This window comes from Podarcis pityusensis (assembly GCF_964106645.2).
Source record: "Podarcis pityusensis genome assembly, chromosome: 11".
In the NCBI taxonomy this organism is placed as follows: Eukaryota; Metazoa; Chordata; class Lepidosauria; order Squamata; family Lacertidae; genus Podarcis; species Podarcis pityusensis.
In genome coordinates, this window is record NC_138036.1 from 13913773 (window position 1) to 13941643 (window position 27871).

The window sequence follows — 27871 nt, forward strand, 5'->3', positions numbered from 1 at the left end:
GATGAGCATCGCAATCGCAGAGTCAGTCATGACTGGACCTAATGGTCAGGGGTCCCTTTTACTGTAATGAGCTAGGACACAGGAATCTTTTTCCTGGATTGGATTGGATTTTCTATTACACCCACACCCATAGAGATTAGCTAATTTCCCAGTTGATGTGTCTTCAATGATACCATGCTTTTCGGGCAACTGTGTTACTCCTAGGACTCCCCTTGTACTTGCCTGTAGTAGCCAAATTTGAGAATCCCAAGAAATCTGACATTGAGATATGTGGAACAGCTTTGCTCATGGTAACAAGGCCAGCACAGGAAAAGGGATAAGCCTCTCTTTTGATACGAACCATCATTCCCTTTGTAGCCCAGGGATAGAGATCTGTGCTTTTGCATATACTCAAATTTGGTCCTCTGGGCACTGCTGGACTGCGACTCCTAACATTTCTGGTTATTGGGCACGGCAGCTGGGGCTGATAGGAGGTAAAGAGCCGAACTTCTTCTTGTGTGATTATGTACCTATATGCGATATGAAAATTGGCAGGGGGACACTACTGGAAGGCATGCAGGAGAGGTAGAAGCTATGCCTTCTTGCGTTCTCGCTGTATGCATACTTGGGAACCAACTAAAACAGGTGCATAGGACTTAACTCATAAAAGGGAAAACGAGTTGTAGGGAAATCCACAATAATGTATCAGATGTTACTCTCTGGAAGTGCAACACCAGTCTTCTAACACCACCACCAGTCAGTGTGTACTGAGAACAAGAATCAGTGGATGCAAGGATTGTATCTCGTAACCTTTTTGCTTACTTACTATACTTAAAAGTTGTTTTATAACCATACCATCCATGCCCTTTTAGTAAAAGAAACAGTAACTTGTTCAAGATTTATTTTCTTACCACAAAATCCATCACCTGCTGTCTTTATCCAGAATATACTGTTAACAAGTTAACAACTTCACTCAGGTGTGACACTTCTCCCCCATCAAGATTTCACTATAGAGATATGAAGCGTTTGTTTTAACACATTTCATATTAACTGATTTATTACAGAAAGTCCTGTTGATTCAGCAGGATTAACAGTCATTAAAACATGGATGGGAACAGGAACAAGTCACAAGAGAGCATCAGACCATATAAAATCACACACGTCTCGTTCAAAGAGGGGGGAAATTGCCATGTTAACAAATCTTTCCAGGTATAAATATGAGGTCAGCAATACTTAAGATGAGGCACTTCAACAATAACCCAAAAAGAAAGTTAGCGGTATAAAGTTATAGGTAGGTTCAGGAACAGTCATTTACATTGCCATCATTATATCAGAAATATATATTTACCAATGTAAAGATACCCTTCTAAGCACAATGACTAAAGAGACAGGGCAGAGGTTTAGGACCACCCAATACAATTACATCCTGGACAGAGTAAAGGAAGCTACTCTTCACATAGCACAGAACCAAGCCATGCAGTTTATTGCTCCAAGCATAGCAATTGCCACTGGCTTGGATAGGTTTATTAGCTGTGACACAAGATGGACTTCTGAATACCAGATGCTGAGAAAGTAAAAGGGGTGGCATTGCCTTCCTTTTTTTAAAAAAATATTTTTATTAGTTTTCCAATAATAGCCAAATTATAACAAATAACAATTAATCCCCAAATTATACAATTATCAAAGTGCCAATCAACTTCTAATTAATACACTTTAGTTAAAGTGGCTCCCCGCATGATGGTTTGGGTGCACTTCTGATCTTATAACACTGCATTCCATAATCTTAATAAACGTCAGTTACGTTTCAGTTATAATAATCACCCCTTAATCAACAGCTATGTAATTATTATTTCCATTCGTGATGTTACAATATATAAATTTATAAAGCTTCAAGTGAAGAACTCAAACTATTACAATGGTACCTTGGTTCTCAAACAGCTTAGCTGTCGAACAAATCGGCTTCCGAACGCTGCTAACCTAGAAGTGTTCTGGTTTGCGAATGTTTTTCAGAAGCCACAAGTCCAATGTGGCTTCCACTTGAGTGCAGGAAGCTCCTGCAGCCAATCGCAAGCCGTGCCTTGGTTTTCCAACGGTTTCGGGAGTCAAACGGACTCCCAGAACGGATTAAGTTCGAGAACCAAGGTACCCCAGTATCTTTATTCTGCCCTGCACCTGAGAACTGTTATATCCATGGAGATTCCTTCTGTCCATATATGGTGTTGTCTTTCACTTCCCAGCTGTTGCTTTGTCCAGGGGTGGCATTGCCTTCTAACCCTGCTTGTATGCTCCCAGAAACATCTGGCTAGTTGCTATTGGGAAAAGTATGTTGGACTCTATGGCTCTTTGGTCCAATCCAAGAGGGCTCTTCCTGTATTAGGGATGGGGAACCAGTGGCCCTGCAAGATGGAGGGCTACAGAGTCCTATGTTCTTAACAAAGGAGCACAGGACCAGGTCTATGCCACAGCTCTCCCTTTTCACACCACTTATGGTACACTGTGATGCAGAGTAGCTAGACCACTAGCATCACAGGAGTTATCACACAGGGAAAACTCCAACCTATATACCACTATTAAACTCATTATCTGGATGTGGCTCCTTCTGCAGTCCAAATGGCATCATTCACACATGAAAGAGGCAGCAACAGGCTTGGAGGAATCCAAAGGTTTGCAGATGTACAAAAAACTCTATAAAAACCTAAAGGGTTGGAAGCCTCAGTCCCCTAAATATGGCTTAGTGGGAGCTGAATGCTGATAATTGAGGGGAGAACAATGTGGGGAAGGGTAATGGAATGATATAGCCTGGAAGGGGCATAGCTGGTTGGAACGCTAATCAGCAACACTCCACAATGCAACATGCGTTCCAGATCTCGCTTGTTGAAAATGTCTTGGAAGTGTGTAAGCAAAACAACTTCACCTGCAATTTAGCTAAGTCCCAACCATTTTCCAAAAGGGCTTTTTTGCAGGAAACATTTCTAGTGGATTGTGTCCAACTTTTATGCACAAGAATTAAGTTAAGTATTAATACCTAAATCTGCCAAGGCAGGACAAAAATGCCTGAAGTATTTAACAAAAAAAGCAAAATAGAAATTACAGAATACTAATTACGGTAGGATTTAAATTCTTATTGGGATTTATTGTACAGAGAAAATGCAACCAATTTAAGTCAACAGAGTAATTATTCCAATTAAAACCTCTTTGTTAAAACTTACTGTGACTTAGAAACCAACCCATATGGGCATGGTGCCGGTCAATGCACAATTTATAAAATCTTTATGGGGAGCTGTGCCAAGGAGATTTATAAAAGAGGCTTAAAACAATCAAGCCTAGACACTCATCCCTCAATAAAGATAACTATCTGCTTTGAATATTTCTCTATATGAAATTCTAGAGAGATAAAGCGAATTCACTAAAAGTTTATTAAAAACATTGGGTGGGGGAAGCATGACTCCTAATGTGCCGTTATTAGAAATATTTGATCATCACCTTCTCCCAGAGAGGTCAGATTTGGGGGGAAGGTAGCAAAACTGGAAGAAGACTCTGCAAAACTAGCCTCAGACAGAACACAAAGCTATTCAGCCTCCACATTCATACTATGGGTGAAATCCAACTGTGCCTCTCCCACCAGCAGAGCTAATTCCCTATGTACCTCCAAAATCTGTTCCAGAGGGTTGGGGGAGCTTTTGGAGCAGGTGGCAGGAATGGGAAGTTGCAGAAAGAGAAAAGCAAGTGTGCTCATGCAATGTTGGTTATTGCCCTGTGCATCTTACCTCACTATGAGGCAATACAGCGGGTAGGTATGGGGCATTACTATGCAAAACCTTGCTCCAGGATCTGCTCGTTTTGAGATCTAGATTCAAATTTGCTACAAAGCATGAGAAACTGGAACTGTATTGGAACTCCCTTGGCCAAGGACGGTTCACAAAAAAGGAATCACCATAGAAGTTCTGAGCACTAGTGATGTTTCTGGCATGCCAGCCATCTGATTTGAGGACTCCCCCCCCCCCCAACCCAACCCCGGCATAGAAAGAGCCACCAATACCTCTTGCTCTCATGTAGCAGAACCACACAAGGGTCTCTGAATAACACCAGTTGAGAGGGACAGTAGACATGATTTGATCTGAAGATTGCTACAAATTCAGGAAAGCCACTACAATTTATCGGCCAACAAGGAGATAGGAAACTCCTCTGAGAAAGAGGCCACAGCCAGAGAGCTTTGAATAAGCTAAGAGATAAGAGCAGCAGCAAACCCAGTCTTTGTGTAAAACATGTTAGAGATCCTTCAGTTCAATACAAGCACTGGGACAAATGCATCTATTATTAAACCTGATAAGGGTCGGCAACTGGAAACCCCTCAGCCAAATCCGTGGCCACCTAGCCTTGGAATTGCCACCTGCAGAGAAGCCCTTGTGCCAATGGGATTTGTTGGCAGTTCACCTTGGAAAGGGGTCAAAGGGGCATTGGCCCCACACCCTGAAGTCCCCTGTTTTCAAAGCAAGCTACTTTGACAGACAGTTGACAAAGATCTACGGAAGTGTGCCGAGAATTCAGACGAACCAATATGCCTCAATCGCTTGGAATAAAAACCATCTCTAAAAACAGAGACTGGGAAAATGAAGGGTTATTTAAACATTTTTGGCAAAAGATATATATTTAAATTAGAGGAGGCCCGAGTCCAGTTTCCACCTTGAAAGTAACACAGCAAATCTTGCACTAAACAACTTGGCAAAATTAATGGATTTTATTTACAAATTTATGACCCAAGATTACAACAGAAAACACTTTTTAGTGAAATCCTGTATTAACAAAAATGCAGTGATTTATTTGTAATGGTATTATAGTGGAACAGACTGACAGTCTCTCTGGCTATGGTCAAGCAATTTCCCAGGAGCTAGAAATAAATGTGAAGATCCCATGTTGATTGTAAATAAGGCCCTTCCCAGCATTTTCTTCATACTTTAGTGGCTCTCTCCTTTCTTGCCTACGACCTGAGAAAAGAGAAAAGTGGAGTTAGAACTTAGGCAAATAAAAAGGGGAACGGATTCCAAAAAGCAAGTCTTCTAGAGACTCCCCAACATGCATTCTAGCCCCAGTGGAAGAGGGATCTTGTGTAAACCAGCGACAGGGAACTTCTGGCCTCTAGTTCTTGCTAGATTGCAACTTTCGCCACCCTTGACTGGCTGGGGCTGATGAGCCAACATCTGGAGGGCCGCCAGTTCCGTGCCTCTTGCAAACCAGATTTAGCCAGTAATAAAATGATCAGAGGATCAAATGGGATAACTTTTAGTATGTACTCAGCCAATAAAGCAAGGTCTTATTCAACTACTGACTGCAATACAATCCCTACATGTTCATACCAAAGTTGAACTGTCTAGCGTAGGGGGGCCATCCAAGAAACTTGCCTACTTGTGTCCACGTTCAGATGCTTACAGCTAAACCACTATCTCTAAATGTCCTATAATGTCATGGAGCCCAGAGTAGGCTGAGTAAGCTATGATGTAAAGGTATTGCTGTGTCGGGTCTACCTGAGCTGGCCCACCAGAAATAAATCTGTCAGGTATGCAACACGCCACTGCAGGGAGAGGCAACTTGTCAATATTGACTAGATTTCTGGAATGATGGGGTCTCTGTGCACTGAATTCTAAGGCAGCAGGGTGGGTTCTGGCGTGAAAATGGCCGAACAGCATATGCTGTCATTACCAGTGTGCAAACTCACAAGGAACCTCCTAACTTTCACAGCATTTCCTACTGGTGGCACATACAGCGGTTTGACGCCCCAAGGCTTCCTCCTGGGAACGCAGGAATGCAGCAGCTCAGAGAGGAACAGAATCAGTTTCTCTGCCCTTAAGCTTAAGCATACTTACAGGCAGTAAACCCTATTGAAATAATGTCAAGTTACTTCTGAGTACGCATTGTTAGGAGGTTACGCATTGGAAAGAAGTTTCACTTAAACCAGTAAGTTCTGCAAGGTCTTAGTATCACAATGCAAACTAAGCAGACATGCCTTCCATCTGGTATGCGGTCTACCTATAAATCCATTTTCTTTTTTGTGTGGCAAGGGGAACAAAATTACATTTGAAAGCAAGTAACAGGTTTCTGTGTAAGCAAAGTACGAACCCTTGGGGTTGTATCAAATGTAGTGCTAAGTTAAAGCCATTTAGAGGCACGACTTGTTCCACGGGCAAAATGTTTTGAACCAGTGAAATGCTGTTGCAAAAGAGCCCTTGCACTGGAAGGGAACATAAGATACAGTCCTTGGTCATCATGTTAGTGACAAAATACATGTGGACTTTTTATTGCTGCCGACTGTTTCAGCAGATCAGGCTGAGGAAGAGAAAATAAACCGTTTCAGATCTATCCCATAGTAAACATTCTTGTGTTTGGTTGAGAGGGATGCTAGCAACTCCTTGGCAGGTGTGCTGCTTATATTAATTCTACAGGTCTCACTTAGCATACAGTATTGTGCATTTAAGAAGGCATTTTCTTTCTTCTTCTTTTAAAAAAATAGCACACAGTTCAGATAGTTCAGATGATGATGACAGACTCTCAAGGGCAACATCTATAAGCCACCAGTGATATCAAGGATCTCAGCTCATGGTCAAGAGCACCCTTCCCCAAGCTGGTGCCCTCCAGATGTGGTGGACCCCAACTCCCACCAGTTCTAGTCATCAAGATGATGATGGGACGATGGCAAGGGCTGATGGAAGTTATAGTCCAAAATATATGGAGGGCATCAAGTTGGGGAAGGCTGGTCAATACTATGGGAAGTCACACTTTAAGTCATGATGGCTCCACCCTTTCAAGGGGATGGAACTTAAGGCTAGCCTACCCTTGCGGGATAAGGATTGTTCTACATAGTGACATGCAGATAATTGATTCTCAAATGCAGAGGCCAATGTAGAATTATTATCTCACAAAACAACACTGAGTGAAAAAACACGCACAACCAACCAAATTAAGATTTAATTAAGCATGTTATAAACAGGCAAACTAAATCCAAGAAAGGCGAGAGAGAAATGTTTATTCTTCGGTAGCGCTTAAAGCATTGCGCTACAGGTTTGGATTAAGCAGGTACACCCAGAAATTAGACAATTATAATGTTAGCAGAGGTGGAGCAACCATTAAAAAATAATAATTGTATGCATCTATACCATTCAGAGGGGGAAATGCTCAAATGCTCAAGTGCCCCATGTGTATTACCTGAAAAATTAAATATTTTTGATATTGACGTTTCGTTAGCATATTTATAACCCCCAACTTTACACCAACAATTTCCAACCATGAGACTAATAAGGTAATTCAAACACAACAGAGCAACGCCTCTTGAAATACTTCCATTATTCCTGGCACACTTTCTGCTTCTTATTATCTGTGCACTTCACATAAAAATTCATTCTCCATAAGGGGCAGATTTCACTCAGGTGGGTGACTTGAGGTCCCTTGACTGCTTTATTCGGTTAAGGATTAACTTGTACACTGGCTGTACACTCAAAAGTGGGCAGATTTATGCCCTATGCCCTATAACCCTGCCCAATTTTGCCACAATACATCTTTTAGCCGTATACTGTCCTCATGCCACAGAACGCAATGCATTTCCAGATGACGAATGGCAGAAGAATACGGGGATGTACAATGCAGGATTCTTTCAACAAGGAAATGGGCTCACTCTTCCTCATTAGATTAAGAAGGCAGCATTGATAAGGCAGCATTCACCACTGCTGTACTCTAGCCGAGATACCACCTCATTTTTCATTACTTCACTTGAATGTGTCCACCACAGATAAGATCTAAATTGCTCAATCATTTTTGAAGTGGCAATGTGAACCCTAAGATGGACCATCCCGTTCAATTTTCACACCAGCTGCTGCATCGTATTTCAAAACACACGGTTGCAAAACTGGCTCTCAGCGGATTGAACCATGGGTCCAGATTACAGGGATGTAGGGCACAGGTTGCCTTGGAGGGGGCCCATGACACAAGTGACAGAGCACAAGGTTAAGATGTAGCATCGCCGTTTCAGTGCCTGGATCTTCTCTGCACGATTATCTCAGAGAGCTGGTGCAAGAGCGGACAACCAACACTGGCCTAAGAAGGCCCCATGGTGATTCTGTTTGAGGCAGCTTCATGTAAGTTATTAGAGGGCAGCTCAACCTTGAGAGACTGAAAAACCTCCTTGCCTTGAAGAGTCTTCAAGGCAAGTGCAGGAGCTGGAAAAAAATCCCTATCAGGAAAACTTTAGCCACAGGTCACCCAGACCAGAGTTGCAGTTGAGAACACAGCAGACCTCTTCGAACTCCATTACTCACAGTGAATAGAGAATGCAAAGATGCACAGGTGCAAATAATGTGCTTTCAGGTGAATTTCTGAAGCATCTAATAACAGAATGAGATGGTTTTTTGGGGTGGGCAGGACAAAAACAGTGTGCAAAAGAAGATTTTTATATATATATTTAAAAAATGGTATATTAAAAACAAAAAGAAGTCCATGAGAAAGAGGGATAAAAAAAAAAAAAGCAAAGAGACCCAGGAAAACCGTCGCAGAGCAGGATGTGATGGTGCCCCAAGCGATGGAAAGGAGAAGGCAGATGCTAGATGAGCGGAAGGAGCAGGGGAAAGGGGCGGTGTGAGGAAAGACCATTTAAGAAACAGAAATCTTCTGCATTTTTATTTCTTTGGGCCAGGGAAATGCTGAAAAGTAATGAAACAGAGCGTTACAATGAAGCAAAGGAAAATCCGTAGGAAGTGAACAGGAAGGGATGGAAGCGCCATGCCACAGAAAAGCTGGCTGCGTATCTCATGCGATTGCACACCCTGGATGTCCTCCAAGCTAAAGGGAGTGGCAGGAGCTCTATTGCCCCCCCCCCCATATGGACTTAACCCAACATCTGACATTTCGAATTAGCAATGAAATCTATGCAAACGAAAAAGGTCATGCCAAGCCTTACTCTGACCTAAGCAGCAAAGATTGCTCTCCCTCTCTTTGTCTTCCCGCGCACGTCTCTGCATTTTAAGCCTGCAAAGTTTGAGCAACACATGCAGCAAGCAAAGCATTCCCAGACTTCACTTAATACTATGGTAGCAATGGAAGAACTTACAACAATAAAAATGAAAGCCCTTAGGTGTTACTTCAGGCAGTGTAATTTAAGTCATACTTTCAGATGCCTTTTAGTCTACTCTACATTCCAATTAAAGCAAGAAGGGAGAAGTTAGGACCTTAAGAGATATTAGCAAGGGAAGCTATTTTGAGGGGGGCATAAGTTTGGAGAAGTTATAGAACTCACAATCCTCTATGGGGAGGAGGAATAAAGTATCAGTATAAAGTATCAGTTTTCCTTGCTATTCTGAATACATCTGTAAGTCAAAGTCCTTCCATTACGTTATTGATACGATAAAGCTGGTCTTGCATTTTCCAAGGTGCCCCATTCTCAAGTTGAACACAGAATGATGTGGAGAGCCACAAAATGACCCCTGGGTCTGATGTTCCCTGTCCCGACTTTTCATGCATGCCATGTAGCCAAGCTTTTGCTCTGGACCTTTGGAGGCAATTCAGATCTTCTACGTATAGATGCTAAGCTATATCATAGTGTTGCGTATCTCTACGTCTGGAGGGAAAAATGACAGCCTGATGTCTCTGTCTGGCCTCCAATGGCTTCTCATCTAGTCACCATTCCCAGGAGTATTCCTCAGTCGTTAGTCACCACTTCCGATTCAGAGAGCTCTCTCAGCTCCTCTTCCACCATCACAGCACCAATAACGACAGATACTTCTCTGCTAGGTCTATCTTCTCAGCAATAGCATCAGGCCTCCATCCTCAGAGACACAGATGCCACAACTGCTGAAGCAAGGTGAGGGGGCCACACCAGGAACACTCCAGGCAAGCTAGCTCATCCAGTAAGACAGGCTTGTCTAGAGAAATGAGTTTTCCATGGAAGAATGCTGGGGAACACTTTGCAGAAGCAGCAGCAGCCCCTTCTTTTCCAATGCACATTTAACTTAAGTCGCTAAAAAGGAATGTACCTCTTTTAAAAATCCGGATTTAGTTCCATCCCTGCCTTTAAACTCTGGAGTAACTTGCAAAACTTAACTTTAAATATTCAGTATTGTTTATTTAATAATGAACCATTAACACCCCAATTTATCTCAGTATGTGCACATAAAAACCACAGTTTAGATAAGCAATATATATTATTTTTCACTACAACGATTTAGGGTGCAATCCTATACAGTTCTCCTGAATTGAAATCTACAGGATGTTGTGAGTGGACACATATAGAATTGCACTGTTAGTGATCAGACAGATAATTCTACTGTCATAAGGACAAGGCTCTTGCCTTTTAGGATACATAGAAGTAATAATTTTAGTAGGTGCAGGTTTTCTTTCTCTTGCATGGCAAGCTGCATCCAATAAAATCTATTACTTCCACACACCTATGAAAAGTACAGGAGCCCTGCTTTCCATTGTATCTGTTCTCCTACTGGCTACCAAAGCTCTTCTATTCTATTATTGTGCTCTGTCTTACAGTACCCAGAACACCTAATGCCAACACATTTCTCCTACTTTTGCCCAGTATCTGAAAAAGCTCTTTCAATGGTCCTGACATGGAGTAGAGAATATTTACCGGGCAGACAAACATGAAGACTAAAACACACCACAAACAGTTAAGAAGTTTTTTTGTGGGCAATGCACAGCAACTCAAGTCAACCTTGATCACTTGAGACAAATGATCAAGTTTTCTGTGAAAAAGAGTTTCCTTCGCTCCAAACATGTCTGCATACAAAATACCATGCACATTTGCAATATTGAAATGCACTTCTTAAGTCAGGGATTCCCAAAAATGCCCCTATCACATCTTGTTTCCTTTCAAAAGCCTCATTTAAATTGCACTATGCAGAGTGGGTGTGGGGAATCTTTGGCCCTCCAGATGTTGCTCAACTACAGCACTGGGCCATGTTTGCTGGGGCTGGAAGGAGTTCTAGTTCAGAAGCATTTGGAAGCCCAAAGGTTCTCCACATCTGGTATAGGCTAATTGATTAACAAGGTGAGGCCTCTGCCTTGCAACATTGCCTTTTAGGTAGTTGACACACTTGTTGTCAGCCCAGTATTATTTATCACATCCGTGGGTTTGCAGCGCAAGCTAAGAATCTGGGGGAGAAACAGACTGCTACCCTTTATAGCAGCCTCCTCAATATAGTGTCCTATAAAGGCTTTGATCTATAACTCCCACCAGACCCATGAGGCATGGCCAATGGTCAGGGGTGGTGGAAGGTCTAGTTGAAAACATCTGGAAAACACCAGGTTGGGAAAGGCTCAGAAACTATAGTGTACCTAAGCAGGGCGTCTAAAAATCAAAGGACTAACATGAATCACAATTTCTCTTATCCTTCCAGTTGTGTTGCTGACTTTTTATACACTCTATTGCTACTGTCCAGCAGAGCTTCTTATATTCTGCCATTACAGAATTGGAGGCAGAATAACATTATGCATGAAGACATATGTTTTCTGTTGGTTTTCGTATTTTTCTGAACATGGTTCCATATTCACGACCATAGAAAAGTAGGCTAGATGCCACAGGTGTCTTCTCCCTCTCCTCTTAACTCTGGCCTCTTGGAGATAAAGCAATCAATTCTGGAAAACCCTGGCTTAAGAGGTCATTTGGCTCTGCAAACGTTTTAAAGCAACCGTGCATTCTTTGGACACTTCATAAAAATCAAAGGCAGAATATCCAAGACAAATTTCACTCTTCATTTTTTTTAAAGCGAAAAGGCTACATCAGTTGTAGTGGGAATGGAAGACCTTTGAAGAGTCAGAACTCACAATTATGGGGAGCTGTTCAGCTAACACTCTCCCTTGCAGCTTTTAAAAACTGCAATCCAGTCTCCAATTTAAAAGACAGATTTGAACATACCCGCTTAAAATCATTCATGTTTGTTGCTTGGACTGGTGTTCCAATAAATGTGAAATATGAAATTCTCGTCGTTTCCTCATCACCTTGATTGGACTGGACAAATAACTGAAATGGAAAAGATCAGTACTGAGTTACATGATGTGGAGGATCCAATAGCCCACAAAATAGTCAACTTATTTGAAGTTCAGGGAAAAGCAAAGGGAAGGGAACATGGGACAGGGCTGACTAGTCTACCCCTTTTTGTTCCCCCATTTTGTTAATGGAAAATGTTTGGGTTGTATTAACTAAATTATAGGATTCAAGTCCACGGTGGAGCTTGAGCCAGGCAGTTAGAGGATGTCACCACCTTCTGGCCAGAAGAGTGAGTTACACTACTATTCACCAAATCCACTTCTAAGCTTGCTGGGGTCAAGTGCCCTTGGCCATCTGGTGAGAAGGATGCCCAACTAGTAAGCAATCCGTCCTCTGAGCCTACATTTGCACTGAGGTTCAAAAAAAGTAAGCGTGAGAAGAATCCTGCCGATCCTGACCTCCTGAAACCCTCAGTGCAAATAAAGGAGATCCCTGCCTCCTTCCCAACCTCTGTTGAAGGGCCAAATAAGAGTTTGGGGGAGGGTATTGGGGGAACTAGTGATGAGTACAGTGGTACCTCGGTTTACGAACAGTCTTGTTTATGAACTACTGTATTCGGTTTACGAACTCTGAAAAACTGGAAGTAGTGTTCTGGTTTGCAAACTTTGCCTCGGTCTACGAACAGAAGCCGAACAGTGGAAGGGAACCGGCAGTGGGAGGCCTCATTAGGGAAAGCGCGCCTTGGTTTAAGAATGGATTTGGTTTAAGAACGGACTTCAGGAATGGATTAGGTTTATAAAACGAGTACCACTGTATTAATACAATCAAGTCAAAGTAACAAGTAGATATCAAGGTAAAAAGCTAGACCTTCAAATAAGCCTCTTGGAAACAACAGGTGAAAATAGATTGTATGGGACTGGATCAGGTTTTCTTACTAGTCTACGAAACAAAAGGGATTTTTGCTGCTGCTTGCAAAAGAGTGATTTTGTCTGCCCAGACCCATCTTCACTTTGCTCTCCTCTCTCTCAAGCTTGACAGGAGCTGGGTCTGGCAAGCCTGAATATTCCAGGCTCCCATCCCTACCAGTTGCTGTATCTAAGAGGCAAGGGGGGAAAAAACATAGCTGGGCTTCACTGCATTAAAACTATGGTGGAAGTGGCAAAAGTTATTGGCGGATCTACCATGCTTTGGAGTCGGCCTTTTGTAATGTCACAGGATTCTGTTAACCAGGAACGAATTCGAAGGTTTATACTCACAGTTACACTGTTAACATTCTGAAACTTTACATAGCGGAGTTGGATAATACTGTCTTCTTTGATATCATCTGGCGTTAACTCCAGGGCCTGAGTGGGTTCGCTTCTTTCTGCCTCTTCAAAATCCATTGATCGAGGGAGGTTGATAAACACTTTTATATACTTTGGACCTTGACCTGTGATTTTTAAAAAAATGCCACTGACTCTTTTAAAAACCCTCAAAACATGATCTTATATACTTGACAGTATTTTAAAGTTGTTCTGTGTACGAAAATTATGTAGATTCAGAAGAAAAGAGACAGGCAAATTATGATGTCCAATCTGCACCCCGAGGCAAAGAACCTTCTATCAGAAGCAAGCACATCACTCGCTTAAATTTTATAACTTTACTTAGCTAGTAAGGGCTGCACTTAACACTACTGACCAGTCTTCTCCAGTCTCCAGAAGTTGTAGGACTTTCAATTCCCATCAGCCCAAGCCACCATGGTCAATGGTCAGGGATGATGGGAGCTGGAGAAGGTTGCTACAGGCTGTATGGCTTTTACATGTTATGGGGAGCATTCAAAAGTTCACCCTTAGCAGGCTAAAGCATTAAAGTGACTACACATAGCACAATTCCAACCTCAGCTGGGAAAAAAGTTAACTGGACTTGCCAAGACTCCATTCTTATTGCTGAGGAGTGTGTCCCTCGCCTTTTCAGGGAAGAGCTCATGCCTTCATTTCAATATATGTACCACACCCAACTAAAACAGGTGCAACAGAAATCAACATTATTAGCAACCACGGTCTTCAGAACAATGATACCAAAAGGTAGCTATGCTGACATGTCACCTGACAAAAGTGACACAACACATAATTTCGTAAATGCAGATTCTTGGAAATATACCAGTGGTCTCAAAACTGGAGTAGCCAATTTGTTTTGCAAAGTTCTGCACTGCCGGTGGTGCATTTGCAGAAACTTGATGGTATGGCGGCAATGTGCTTGATGGTCAGGTACAGACTTTAAGACTTAGGAGCAAGAGAACAGGGCCACAGGCAAGGAACCTGTGTCTTGTGCTTCGTATTTTTAAAATCAACAGCGGCTGCATGCATAGATGACTTCTCTTGAAAGAGGAAATCTTTTTACTCACCATTATCAGGCCCTTGAAACTTCATAGAATAAAGCTTGACAGGCTGATTAAAAGCTACTGTAATAAGCAGCTGTGAAGAGAGCAAAAGAAAAAAATATATAAGAGGGATCTCAAATGCATTGACCCACAGCATTACTGCACATGAATTTAGAATGCTACTCTTTCCCAGATGGTCACCACCAACGTAGACCCCCAGATGAATTATTTTAAACATGCATAAAAATGGGAGTATTATTCTAGCCAAAAGAATACCTTTCTCCTTTTGATAGTATAATGCAATATTCTCTGGAAGGCAAAATACCTGTTCGTCACAGTCTGATTCCAGGAAGGTAGAGTCTTTACGTAAACAGTTATCAAACCCGTGTTCATCACTTTCATTAAGGCATTCACAGCCAGCTTTATTAACGAATGGCATCAAATCCATCTAGAAGTAAGAGATAGTGACAATGATCACCTGGCTGGGCTATACATTTATAAGACATTTACAGGGGGATAAACATGCAAAACCCAAGCAGCACTTATTTTTCCATACAGACTGATCATCCCTTCTCTTTCCTACCCGCCTGTTTTCTCATCCCTTATCCCAAACCTGGTGCCCTCCACATATTTTGGACGACGCCAACCATTCCTGACCATTGGCCATGCTGGCTGGGATGGGAGTTGTAGCCCAAAACACCTGGCGGGCACCTGGTTGGAAAAGGCTTCTGTATGTTGTTGCTTCGTGTCGTAAATTACGATGAGTGCTTTGGCAAGATGGCAGTTTAGAAACAGAACACTTGAAATAACAAAAACAAAGATAAACACCAAAGGAGGGGAAATCTATTTACCTAATTGAAAAGACAGTCCAAGTATAATTCTGCAATCCTTCACTTTTGTGTCCTTCAGGACAGTTTTGAAAAGCTTTAGAAGCAAATGCCACATCAAAAGATGGAACTGCATGCCTCGTTGGAAGCCAAAGCTGCTACAACTGCTTATTACATTTAACTATTTGCTTAACTATTTGCATTCACACTAGACGCAATGAACACAGCGGTACAGACAACATTTGTAAATCTGAACTAGTGAAAATGCAAGTGGCCTATATTCACGGGGGTTATTTACAGGAAAAAGATTCAGCTGAAAAGATAAACTGGGTAGCAGGGATTGTGTCTATTTAGCTGTGAATTTAAAGTACTTAACATCTCAAAAAGAGATGCATTCTTGCATTTAACATAATTCTAGGTTAGCACATACAGTTTCCCAGCAAAGTCTAATGGATTGCATTTGCTAATTTGGAAAACAAACCATCACAGCACTGCAGCAGCTGGGTGTGCTTTTATTGAGCTACTGAACTATTAGCTGTGCTGGCACTTGGCTGAAATATTAAACACTGTACTCTGTCAGGGGTTGTATTAATATTTTGGGCAGGATGCAAAAGCTGACCCCTTTTAAGAGGAATATTATATCAAATGATGCTCAGAAACTGTCATGAAGATGACAGCTCCAGTTGAGTGTTTTGTCACATTAAGGTTCTCATTTACATGTACGTGTCACTCCAGCTGTCAGACAAGCCCTGATTTGCAACATTCAGGAGCCCCAAGGTAAAACCTCAACAAGGAAAGATTTTTTTTTTTTAAAAAAACCATCTGCTGACAGCTATCTTCTCTTAAGTAAAGGCAAAACCTTGAAGGTGGTGTTTGACAAAAAGATGATTAGAAATTCTGGTCTCAAGACTTCAAGATCTGGACTAAAAGATTTTAAAACTCCCCTCCACTCCACTGCTTAGTGTAGGATCCTGCCCCAATTAAAAGTTCTAGAGAACTCAAAACACCTGCACATGATTTAAGACATTTTGGCTGATCCCAATAGCTATGTGGACTTGCTGTGGATTTGACCACTTTTGTTTTTCCTGTGCCTTGGGAAAAACTGTTCCCAGCTCTTCAGGGCAGAATCCATAACCAGGAGAATGTGGGGTTTTTTAAAAATCACCTGAAAGGGGATTTGTACTTTGAGGGTTATGTGCTCCCTAGACACCAAGCAACATTACACATTTTAGTACCATTTTTTGAACGTTTTCCAGGTCTTCAATAACCTGTTCGGCTACCGGAACTGTATGCAGTTCTGCATACGCACCATATGTTCATATAAAGGTATTATGTTATCACCAGTTTTATTTTCAATCCTCTTCCTAATAATCCCCAACATAAAATTTCCCCTTTCCACAGCTGCTAGACAAGAGGCCTGTTGTGAGCACCAGCTATAAAGACTTTGCATGTGCAGTAAGAGCAGTAACAGAAAGAGAGCTCGGTGTGTTTGTGTTTGAGTATGTGTGTGTGTGTGTGTGTTTGAGAGAGAGAGAGAGAGAGAGAGAGAGAGAGAAGAGGTGGAGAAAGAGAGAAATTCAAAATTCTATAATCTGGGCCAGGATTCAAAAAGTACTCTTAACTTTCAAATGCATCAATACATTCTGTATCTCTCTCTCCCTCCTGATGCAACAGAGGCTGCCCATGATGGAGATGAAGTTCTAACTTTCAAAGGCATTATTTAAGGGGAGGAGAAGAGAAAGGAGGGACTGCAGTGGAAAGGGTACCCTTAGAAGTCCCAGATCATGCGAAGAGCTTTTGCACCTGCCTCAAAGCTCCATCCTGATCCTCTGGGTCCTTTCAAATGCAAATCTTTTAATACTGTGCAGATAATAATCCACTAGAATAGTATCCAGATAAAATATACATACATATCCTTTTGGAATATCGGTATCCTCATTATTTCCAGGATCATTTTCTAGGTGCTGTTTGATTTTCTCTTCCAATCCAGCAGCGTCAGCACCTTGATACTGGTCGATGCGCACTTTGCTCCGGAAGAAAAGAAACGTTGGGGTTGCCGATATATTATTGGTTGCAGCTGTTCCCTAGTATTTGAGAAGTCAATGGTTAGCAATGTGTAGCAAGATTTTAGTATTTAATGAACAAAAGAGTACCAATCATCCTAGGTCACCCACATAAACATCATTATCAGCATGTTTGCTGCTTACATGCAAAAATAGTGCTAACTGGAAATATGATTTTCTATGTTGTTCTCCAACAGAGAAAAAGGTGTTCATGATGACTTTTTAATACAGTGGTACCTCTACAGAACGTGATCAGTTTCAGGGTGCCGTTCGCACCCCAAAAAGTTTGTAGGTAGGGCGCCGCTACTGCACGTGCGCGATAGAGCACTTCTGCACATGCTAAAGCACTGTTTGCCTGTTGTATATTATTTGTAAAATCACGCCATCGTTAGGCATGGTGCCTGAATTGAGCCACTGGGCTGGTTCAGACATAATGATCTCAATTTAATAATCCCTGATAGGAACAATGAAGATGATGTGCAAGGGAGGAGCAAAGGGAAACACTAATTCTTAATAAGCCATGATTTATTAAGCCACGTTGTTTACATCTGAACTGGCCAAGTGTCAAATTTTGCAGCAGTTTTGAAAGCACTGTGAAAAAGTTGACAGGCAGGGGTCACATATCCACTGTTGAAAGACAAAGACGAGACTTAAAAGCTCTCTGAATGTCTTCCCCTCACAAAAGTGAAGCGAATTATGATCCTATTACTATCTTTCCATGCACTTTTAGATGTGGCCAGAATTCCTATATATGTAATCTTGTTTTTGCACAGGAGATGAGATACAGGCTTAAGCCTTAAAAGGTAAAGGTACCCCTGCCCATACGGGCCAGTCGTGACCGACTCTAGGGTTGCGCGCTCATCTCGCTCAAGAGGCCAGGAGCCGGCGCCGTCCGAAGACACTTCCGGGTCACGTGGCCAGCGTGACGAAGCTGCAACTGGCGAACCAGCACCAGTGCCACACACGGAAAGGCCGTTTACCTTCCCGCTATAAAGCGGTGCCTATTTATCTACTTGCACTTAAGGGTGCTTTCGAACCGATAGGTGGGCAGGAGCTGGGACCGAACGACGGGAGCTCACCCCGCCGCGGGGATTCGAACCGCCGACCTTACGATCAGCAAGTCCTAGGCACTGAGGTTTTACCCACAGCGCCACCCGCGTCCCTGCTTAAGCCTTAGCCAAGGACTATTAGAGCCAGCTTTCTCCTGCACAACTAGGGAAAGAACACTGTATTGCCACATTCTTTTTTAAAATTTTGCTTCGAAGACCACTCGCAAGTTTCTTTAGACTCTGTGCACTAAGTTAAAACCACCCAAGATTAAACTCCACCAAATGATATTTTCCAAAGTTTTATAACTATACTGAGAATAAGGATAAGACTCCTAATACTATGTACCCAAGATACTGTTCATAAAAGAGCGAATGAACAACAGCTTTTTAATGGCTTAAATTTAATAATGTAAGCCTTACGGTACAACTTGCATTGTTAAATGCCAACAATACTTCTGCATAATTAAAAAGCCTTTTATTGGATGAATTTAACGTCTATACCAGAAAGAACAAACCAAATACGTTCCAAGTAGCCAAATTATACAACACTAGGAAACCAGAATTTGACATTAAATGCTACCAGGCTTCAAGTTAATAGCTGAAAAACGTAGCGTTGCTTGCAGAGGGTTGAAGCGGAGTCACTCAAAAGGCCAGCTGAATTGAACCTTTCTATCCACTGCAAGTCACACATCATAAAATGTCACCTCAGCAGAACTTTCTATTCCTAACCCTCGAAATATTGATTATTTAAGATTTGTGTCGTACTCTAAAAAGATCTGAATTAGGAGAGGCAGCACAAGCTTGAATCCTGGCAATACCCCTACTGTGGGTAAGTAGTTTCTGTGCCTGAGAAATTGGTCAATTGCCTGCCCTGGGTGGGATTGCACTCCCCCTGAACGAGCAGTTTCGCAGTTTGAGGGTCCCTTCTGGAGCCAGCTCTGTCAACTCTGTATTACAAAAGGTTTTTCCAAATTTGGCAATACAATCTGAATAATATTTGATTGGAGTTTTATGTCACCTCTGCATCTCAGTGGAGAAATCATGAGAGTTAGGAGAAAGCCCCGAACGTTCATTTTATCTGGCCAATATTTGATTCAGACACTGGTATAGGCAAACTGGTAGACTACAGATAAATGTAACCACAACATTCAAATAAAAAAATAAAATTTAAATGACCCAATTTACCATGGGATCATTACATCCATCATACGACAGCTTGCTTGTTTTGAACCACTGAATTAGAATGGTTATCATGGATAGATATGTCTACAGCTGAATGTACCTCCACCCACAGCAGCAAACCTGAACTCTACCAACACATAACTTAAATTCTTGCCAATAATAACATGAGAAGCAATAGGCTTATAAAACTTAACCCTTACACATTTACATGGCATTCCCCTCCTGATAAATGCCAATCTTGCCTTTTAGAGGACAATCTACAGCCTATTCCTCCTCTGAGGTAGGTGTGCCCACTGATTGTCAACAGGCTTCTAGAAAAAATGTTTTAAATATTTATTTTATTTCTGGACTGCATTTATATCCCACATATCAAAAAAAATACACCTGTAGGAGTTAAATCTTGTTCACTGACACATGCTCATGCACACATACACAAACACTACTCACCTGGCATTGATGCACATCAACTTCTAAAAATGTCGCTTGGGGATATTTATTGCTCAGAGCGTTGAAAGCAGGGGCTATCCTTAAACATGGGCCACATCTGTCAGGGGGAAGAAAAGGACAACACACATCAGTATGTCCACTTAGGTAACTGCAGCCCCCTTGGGATTCACATGGTAAAGTAGGCTAAAGCTAATGTCAGGGAACTGCCATCAGTGCCGGAGGGAGAGAGCAAAATCCAGAGGGATTCCAGAGAGCGTCCCGGGATTGGGAAAGGCAGCCCATCTTCTGGGGAAGAGAATCAGCGTAGCACCAGTGGAGAAGGGGGGCAGATGGGGGAAGCAGCGAGGCGGTCCCATGACTCCTTGCCTGGGACCAGCAGGGAGAGTAGGGGTCCTCCGTTGCCCACGCCCTCCTTGCGCAGAAGGCTTTCGCGCAGAGAGAGTAGGAGGAGACTAGGCGTCAAAGAGCTTCTTTGCTGGAAGAAGTTTAAGAAACGCCCACTGACAGATTCTGCCAGTGATTGAGACAGCCACGGGTGAGTGGCTGTCCGGACAGAAAAGGTTCACTCAGGCAACCCAGCCAGGTGTTTGCACCGGCTTACGCACAAGCAACCCCTAGAACCACTACAGCTAAGGATAACAGAGATTGTGCGGCTGGTACTGAGAACAGCAACCCTCACACTGTCATCTCTTCTTCCTTCCAGTAGTATGAAGTGAAATCCATCAAGCTCTGCTGAAGGAAAGTGGGGTGTAAAATAAATCACCATTATGCACCTAGCCTTCTCTCCCATTTTCTTTGGCTGCAGCATTGTAAGTTTCATTGCCACCCTAAGTCACAACATGTGTTTTAGCTTGCTAGATGTTACAGGGAAGGAGATTAGGGCTGGGAGATATCTGGTTTTCAACTCTGTGATATATCACCAGCTAAACATCGCAATATACTGATATATTACAACGTCTGAAATAAGGATGGAGCTATGTAGAGGCATTGGCTGGCTTCACAGTTTTTCCCACATTGTGATTTTTGCATAGCATACACACACACATCATGATTTGTGCTATATTGCCAAGTCAAAAATTATGAAACCGATACCACGATATGGACTATTGCTATATCGCCCAGCCCTAGAGGAGATGCAGGGCTTCTGCTTTTGGCACTGGTTGCATGCAATCGCCAAAACATCTAGCTTCAGACTGAGGGGATTGATATCCGACACTTTTTCAAGTCAACTTGACTACATCATCATTTCTCAGCAAAATGCATAATGAAAGCATACAGGTTAGCCTATGTAAAGCAAAATCCTTTTATACTCAATTGCAATCCCACAGTGATCACCCTTTCGTAGAAAACTGACTCAAAGCTTGGCATTAGAAACACATCTCATAATTTGTGTACTCCACGGTGCTCGGGGACTATAGGTAACTAGAAAACCATGAGAACTTAATGGTTCTCATAAAGAATACTCCCCAAGCTGTAAGTAAACATCCAGCTTTCTAGTGATGTAATAATTCTTGCTTATTAAAATATATTGCTCTCTGGAGAGTACAACACAGCACCTTTTGCCTCATTCCAAGACTTACAAAAGCAAGCATAGGAAAGGAGTTGTGACAATTTGAATCTTCTCTCTCACACACCCCACATACAAATATTTCTGTGGCCCACTTTGCACACACACTAACACCAACACAGCATTTCTGATTTATGATTATTAAATACTTCTCTCCATGCTAGGTTCACATTTCCAGTGTCAAGGAGCCGCAGATTTTGGCTCCACTTAACTGAGCAATCCATTATTTGTGAATGGCACCAATTCCCTCCCTGTCCTCCCAAAGTCATTCGATTTGCACAGAGAATTCAGCGGGAGGGAAGAGTGGATAGCTCATCTTCCGCCCTGCTTCAGAGGAAAGCAGAAAGAGTGCAAAAGACTTGTATTGCTTCTGGTCTCCCCAGACCCTAATCAATACGTTGATAACTCAAGAGTAAGGGAAATTATTTTTATGCTGGCAGCTGCCAAGGTGGGGGATCCATACACACCATTCCAATATTTTATGTTCCTACTTCACATTCCTGAATACAAACAACTGTGCAGAGCCTGACTAAAAAAAAGAGAAAAATTGTAATTTCCCTCTCCCCTGAAGTCAGCAAAGAAACATGACTATGTTCTAATCTATCCATTACAAGGAGGGAGAAAGGCAAAAGTAGTGCAAGAAAAACATCACAAGCAGCTTCAGTAATTAGACAAGAACACAATTTTATTTGTTTATTGCTTAATCAACTTTGAATCTGCTCTTCATCTATTCACCCCGTATAGTTACAGGCTATGTAAAAATACAATAATAGTAAAAATACATAGTCATAATATTAAAAATGAAACCATCCATCAACAAAGCATCTCAGCAAAATGCACAATTACACTGACCTTGAAATACCTCAGTCTGTCCCAAAGGCCTCTTATCAAACTGACCGGCATGGGAAGAGAATTCTATGGAAAACACAGCTTGAGCAAAATATGTTCTCCCATCAGCAGAAAAAGCAATCCAGCACCATCACTTCTCATTGCTCCCCCACCTTTCATTCCTTATTTACAATGACATACTCTCTGCTCAAGTATCCAAACCATTATTTGGGAAAGGGGCAATTTGGTTACAACTAGCACTTACGTCTGTGTTTAAAGCTTATTGCTAGCAGCATTAGAGAATTTCAATTACCCCAAACTACTAGGTCTCTCTACTATACAGACCTCTGTAGGTCAGGATAATAAGCTTAGCCATATTCAGTATGTTTGTCAACAGTTTCTCTGCCAGTGGATGACACCAATGATGTCCTACTGATTTTCCACTGTAAAAGCTGACTGCAGAGAAAATGACTTTGCTACAGAAAATTACCAATCACAACAGTTCAATACTGCAAAAGGGCATAACCAAAGAGACAGCTCTGAAAACTTCACATCAGTTAATAAGGGGATTTAGGACAAATTCTCTATCTTTACAGGGCTTGATCACAATTCTGGCTTCTCCCTCTAGAACTTATTGTAGGCAAGACAGAAGTATTCTGTGAGTTGGCACTTATTTACATAGTGGAATCAGGGAGGGCAGAACTATACTGATTAAAATGGAAATCTATTCCTGTAGTCACAACAGAAAGGGTCCCAGTGAAAAACAAGATAGCATATTTCAGTGGAGGGTTAGACATCTGACAAAAAAAAAACAAAGTTAGCTGAAGGTAATTCTGCATTGGGAAATTTTTAATGTCTGATGTTTTACAATTTCTTGTGTGCTGTAAGCCACCTAGAGTGGCTGGGGAAACCCAGTCAGACGGGCGGGGTATAAATAATAAATTGTTGCTGTTGTTGTTATTTAACCAGACAATCACCATTGAATAATGGCCAAGTATTTTAATACAGTTAACCATTATGAAGGCCAAGGTATTATGATGTAGCTAACATAAGCAACTGTCAAGAGATACAAAAGTTCACCTTGGATCTTGTTGACGACCCCAAGAGATAGCCTCCATGAGAAATCATCAAAAATTGTCACACAAGACACCATGGCTATGGTAGGGAGAAAGGGCAATCCTTCCTCCATACCTTCACTATCAGAGGATATGATGATTCAGCGAAGGAAGCTGGGTACCACCATCTTCTTGGCTCCTTACAAAATCTGACTGTGGCCTTATATCGTCAAATAGCAGGTGACCATCTCACTAGTAGCTCTATCCTATTTTCATTTAAAAACTGATTAGAAGCCAACAGATACCTCCAATAATTTCAAGATGAAATGTGGGGCAGCAAAATAATATTTCTACAAGTCCAATCAAAATCTAGTGAATATAGAAAAGTACCAGCACGAGGCAAATTCAGACCCTAGCTACCGGTTTAGCCATCCTTTCAGTCCACCTTACTAATTTTTAAAACTGAAAGAATTAGCTCTCTCACATGGCCAATAATGCTCAGCTAACCAGTACTATTGCTGGTTAGTTTGTTCTCATGCAACATGGCAAAAGCTGGTACCAAATGAGTTCCGATCAGGTTCAATCCCAGTTAAGATTAGGTGCAAGCACGTGGCACCTTACAACTTTCCAAAACTTATTACAGGGCTACCGTCTTCAGCTGTTCAGAAATACATCCAGTACCAGTGACAGTTGACATACTAGTTGTGATATTATTTCTTCGGGTCCTACTGAAGTTGCCCCACCCTGACTGATCCACCCAGTAATACCTGATATTCCCTTCTGTCTGTTACACAGACTGCCAGCAAATGAACAAACATTAAATGAATAACTAGTAATCTGCAACCCAACAGTTGGTTGGCTGGTTTAAATAAACAAGTGAACCTTTCTCTAACTCACACATGTCAATGCTGATTGGCTCTAGTTGCAACAATAGCAGAAACCACAACTGCCCAAATTGCCATGAAAAGGTCTAGAGTGGCAAACCAATTGCCCATATGCTCCTTCTTTGTAACGTACAGCAGATCCCACTTCTGTTGATGGGTCACATGTGATGTTTTGTTTCAAGTCCTTTAAAAGGTAAAGGGACCCCTGACTGTTAGATCCAGACACAGACGACTCTGGGGTTTCGACACTCATCTCGCTTTACTGGCTGTAAGAGCCAGCGTACAGCTTCCGGGTCATGTGGCCAGCATGACTAAGCCACTTCTGGCGAACCAGAGAAGCGCACGGAAACGCTGTTTACCTTCCCGCCAGAGCGCTACCTATTTATCTACTTGCACTTTGACGTGCTTTTGAACTGCTACCTTGGCAGGAGCAGGGACTGAGAAACAGGAGCTCACCCCGTCGAGCGGATTTGAACCGCCGACATTCTGATTGGCAAGCCCTAGGCTCTGTGGTTTAACCCACAGCACCACCCGCATCCTTTACAGCGCCTTCATTCCTTGTTTCCTCAGGACCATACTTGTTTGCACTCCCTTTTCACTTAGTTTTCCCATGTCAAAGAACATTTCCCAGTCCTTAGACTACCCTGTGTGATGTTATAATCCCAACCAAACTGACAACTTTGGACTGTGTACTGTTCTATACCATCACACCAACTTAATGAATCAGAACTATTCAAGTGTCTTATTTCTAATTGCCAAACTGTAGTTTAGCAACTGGGAACTCCTACAAACACACATGGTCCTCCTCTAACCTTGTGCATATATACTCCTTATTTCTCCACTTTCCAAGTTAGTGATAACTATGGTTTACCGTGAGGCATACTGCAATTTTCTCTCAAACCAGAATATGAATCCAGGATTTCACCTTCAGAATATCTCCTACTCACTGCAAAAGGAGCATTCCTTTCCAAAGCAGGAAGTACAGCAATTAGTCACAAGATATCACTGAAACCCAAATGAGGGTGTGGGTTTAGTTCCCAGAGAAAGACAAAGTAATAACGAATCTGGGGAATGATGACGACTCTACAGAGAAACAGCAGCTCAGGCTAGAACTCTGAAGCAGAGCCCAGCAGATGTAAAGATATCACTTTGTGGAAATCCTGTCACCCAAAAGCACAGCTTAGCCCTCCCTCTTGCAGGCTTTAAGCAAACCAGAAGGTCTTTTTAAAAATTCTGCCAAGTCTTTGTACTGATTTTATTGCTGGACCCCCAGAGATTGTTTTGTCTGCTTTATGCTGTTTGTTCAATGGCTGCATTTTTATTGCTATAGGGCTTGGGAGGGCTTGCCCTAAAAGGCAGAGTAAATAAAACAATGACAGTGAATACCATTTCAACTATGTGCTTATTGGGGTAGGCAGCTTTGAAAAGCTGTTCCCTCTCCCTTCATCCCCAACTGCTCCCTATCTGGGTCATGCCACAAAACTTTGGTTTTGCACAGGAAACTACATGCTGCTTACTTGCTGTCACACAACTCGGCTGTGATGGTGGCAAGCTTCCTACACGTGCATGTGCTTGCAACACATGAGCTAACAGTGACTATGTAAAGGCAGGCTGCATACTGTTCCTAACAGAAATTCTGTAATGTGTGAAGTAGACCTGAAAAGGGTTCAAGTTGTGAGGACTATCCCACAGAACTCTCACCTGTTGATGCTGGCATTATGAACACCATATTCAATAGGGCTTCTTCCTGCTTCTGAACCTGTTGCTTCATTATGTTCTTTTACAAAGTGAATTAAAAATTAAAGAAGTGTGATAATTGGCGAGACTAGTGAAATCAGACCCACACAAAAATCAGAATATATCAATGGCTTCTTGTTCACTTCAGATTTTGTCAGGAAAGTGGGCAAGAGAGAACTGTCCTCCCAATATATGGTCAACAGGAGAACTAGCAATGAACTTGTTTGCAATGAGACTTCTGGAAATAAAATGAATTAGTGGACTGAACATGCACTGAAAGGCACTTTGAGCCTTAATGTTAAAACTATGTTATGCCGCTCCCAGCCACTATTTCGCACTTAGCTCCAGTTGGTGCACCTAGTCACAAAACAAAACAGCGCAAACAACAACCATGAAGTACATCTCCCCCTACCTCAAGATCTATTCTCACCGTTTGTAATGGACAATATGCTTTCTCTACTGTCACACCCTCCTGCTGCAACTTTGTGACCAACTTACCTATGAGTAAGTCCCACTGACCTGAATGGGCCTTACTTATAAGATTTGTGTGCTTAGGAAAAGAAATAATTTGCTATGCAAAGAAAAAGGAACCATATACAGTATATAGCCTCAGACAATTTTGCTTCAGATCCCAGGGGGGAGGCATGTTAGCTGAATTCATCACAACTGGTTAACATATTTACCTTTTAAATAATATGAACGAGCAAGCTTAGAAAGTCAAATTAACTGTTATTTATTTCAGTGTTTTAACTTTTGTATGTTGTTAAAAAATAATTCCCTGGGTTTTAACGTCTTATCTTTCTCGTAAACCGCTTTGAAATTTTGTTTTTTAATCAAGCTGTGTACACACCTTACAAAACAAATAAAACAAATACACGCCTACACATTTATTTGTATGCCTCCATCAAACCATGCTCAAGGCGGCTTAAAACGAATAAAATACATAGTTACTTTTTTGTTTCTGGCTACTTTTGCTACGTTGTAAGTTGTTTTTTTAAATGCGAAACCGAACCGAGCAATTTCCTACAGGAATCGCAGGGAAACCTAAAATAAAGCTACAGAAAGCCAGCAGCAACAACAACACCCCCCATCCAAATAACATCCCATAAACAGGCACAACCTCGGACCCATACAGCTCTGCGTTAAACTAAAACCTGAACGTGGTGATACAATGGGGATAACGCCTTTCCCGTCCCCTTGTGAGCCCCCCCTTTCCCTCAGAGAGGGAGCTGTACACGTGTGCGTGTCCGCTCGTGTGAACGCGCGAAGGGTCCCCGAAGGGGCCCTGCCTACTCACCCCCTCATGGTGAACTTGGCCACGACTAGCCGGGAGCCGGCGGCGCTGAGCTCGCTCTGGAAGTCCGCGTCGTTGGCGATCACCTTCACCCCGACCATCCTGGCGGCGGCGGCGGCAGCAACACGCCCGGTAAGTGCAAAGTCACCGCGGGAAGAAAAGGAGCGCGGGCGGGGCGGGGCGGGGCGAGAGGCTGGCCGGCCGCGCCCAGCATGCACCGCTCCCGCGCAGGCGCACACGGCCCCGGCCATCCCTTTCTTCCGCCTTCCTCCTCCTCCTCCTCTCAGGCACCCTCGGCTGAGAGTTCATCCAGGTTCACGCGCCTAGGGAGAGGGGAGGGGTCGGCGGCTCACACTTCCGGTTGAGAGACTTAACCAACGGGCGAAAGCCGCCATTGGTCGCGAGTCTCTGTTGGGCGCTCTAGGCTTCGACGACTCTATGGTGTAAACATTCCCCTCTCTCTCCCCTCCCCCCTTACAAACGCACACGACGCTGCTTCGTCTTTTGCACTGGGGATAACAAAAAGAGTTCGGGTTTGCGCCGGTAGTAGTGCTTGCGGCGTTGGGTGACTTTTTTGTTGTGGTTCCACTTCTATGGGTTTACCCGCTTGACTCCGCCGGTGACAT

General features: G+C 42.5%; 1 protein-coding gene across 3 annotated transcripts; it reads right to left on the reverse strand.

Moving 5' to 3' along the window:
- Positions 1-4698: 4698 nt before the first annotated feature.
- TXNL1 (thioredoxin like 1) lies at positions 4699-27434 on the reverse strand. 3 transcript variants are annotated; one of them, XM_080973636.1, is made up of 9 exons: positions 27249-27434; positions 19881-19977; positions 17050-17223; positions 14638-14760; positions 14337-14406; positions 13210-13382; positions 11882-11986; positions 7128-7176; positions 4699-4964 (listed from the first exon to the last, which is right to left on the reverse strand). In XM_080973636.1, the coding sequence occupies exons 1-8, from the start codon at positions 27344-27346 to the stop codon at positions 7147-7149; spliced, it is 870 nt and encodes a 289-aa protein (XP_080829762.1). In that variant the 5' UTR covers positions 27347-27434; the 3' UTR covers positions 4699-4964; positions 7128-7146. The 3 variants fall into 3 exon arrangements, with proteins under 3 accessions (XP_080829762.1, XP_080829764.1, XP_080829763.1); XM_080973638.1 differs by lacking the exon at positions 7128-7176 and having other exon boundaries at positions 27249-27423; XM_080973637.1 differs by lacking the exons at positions 4699-4964; positions 7128-7176 and adding an exon at positions 7183-8663 and having other exon boundaries at positions 27249-27432.
- Positions 27435-27871: the final 437 nt, after the last annotated feature.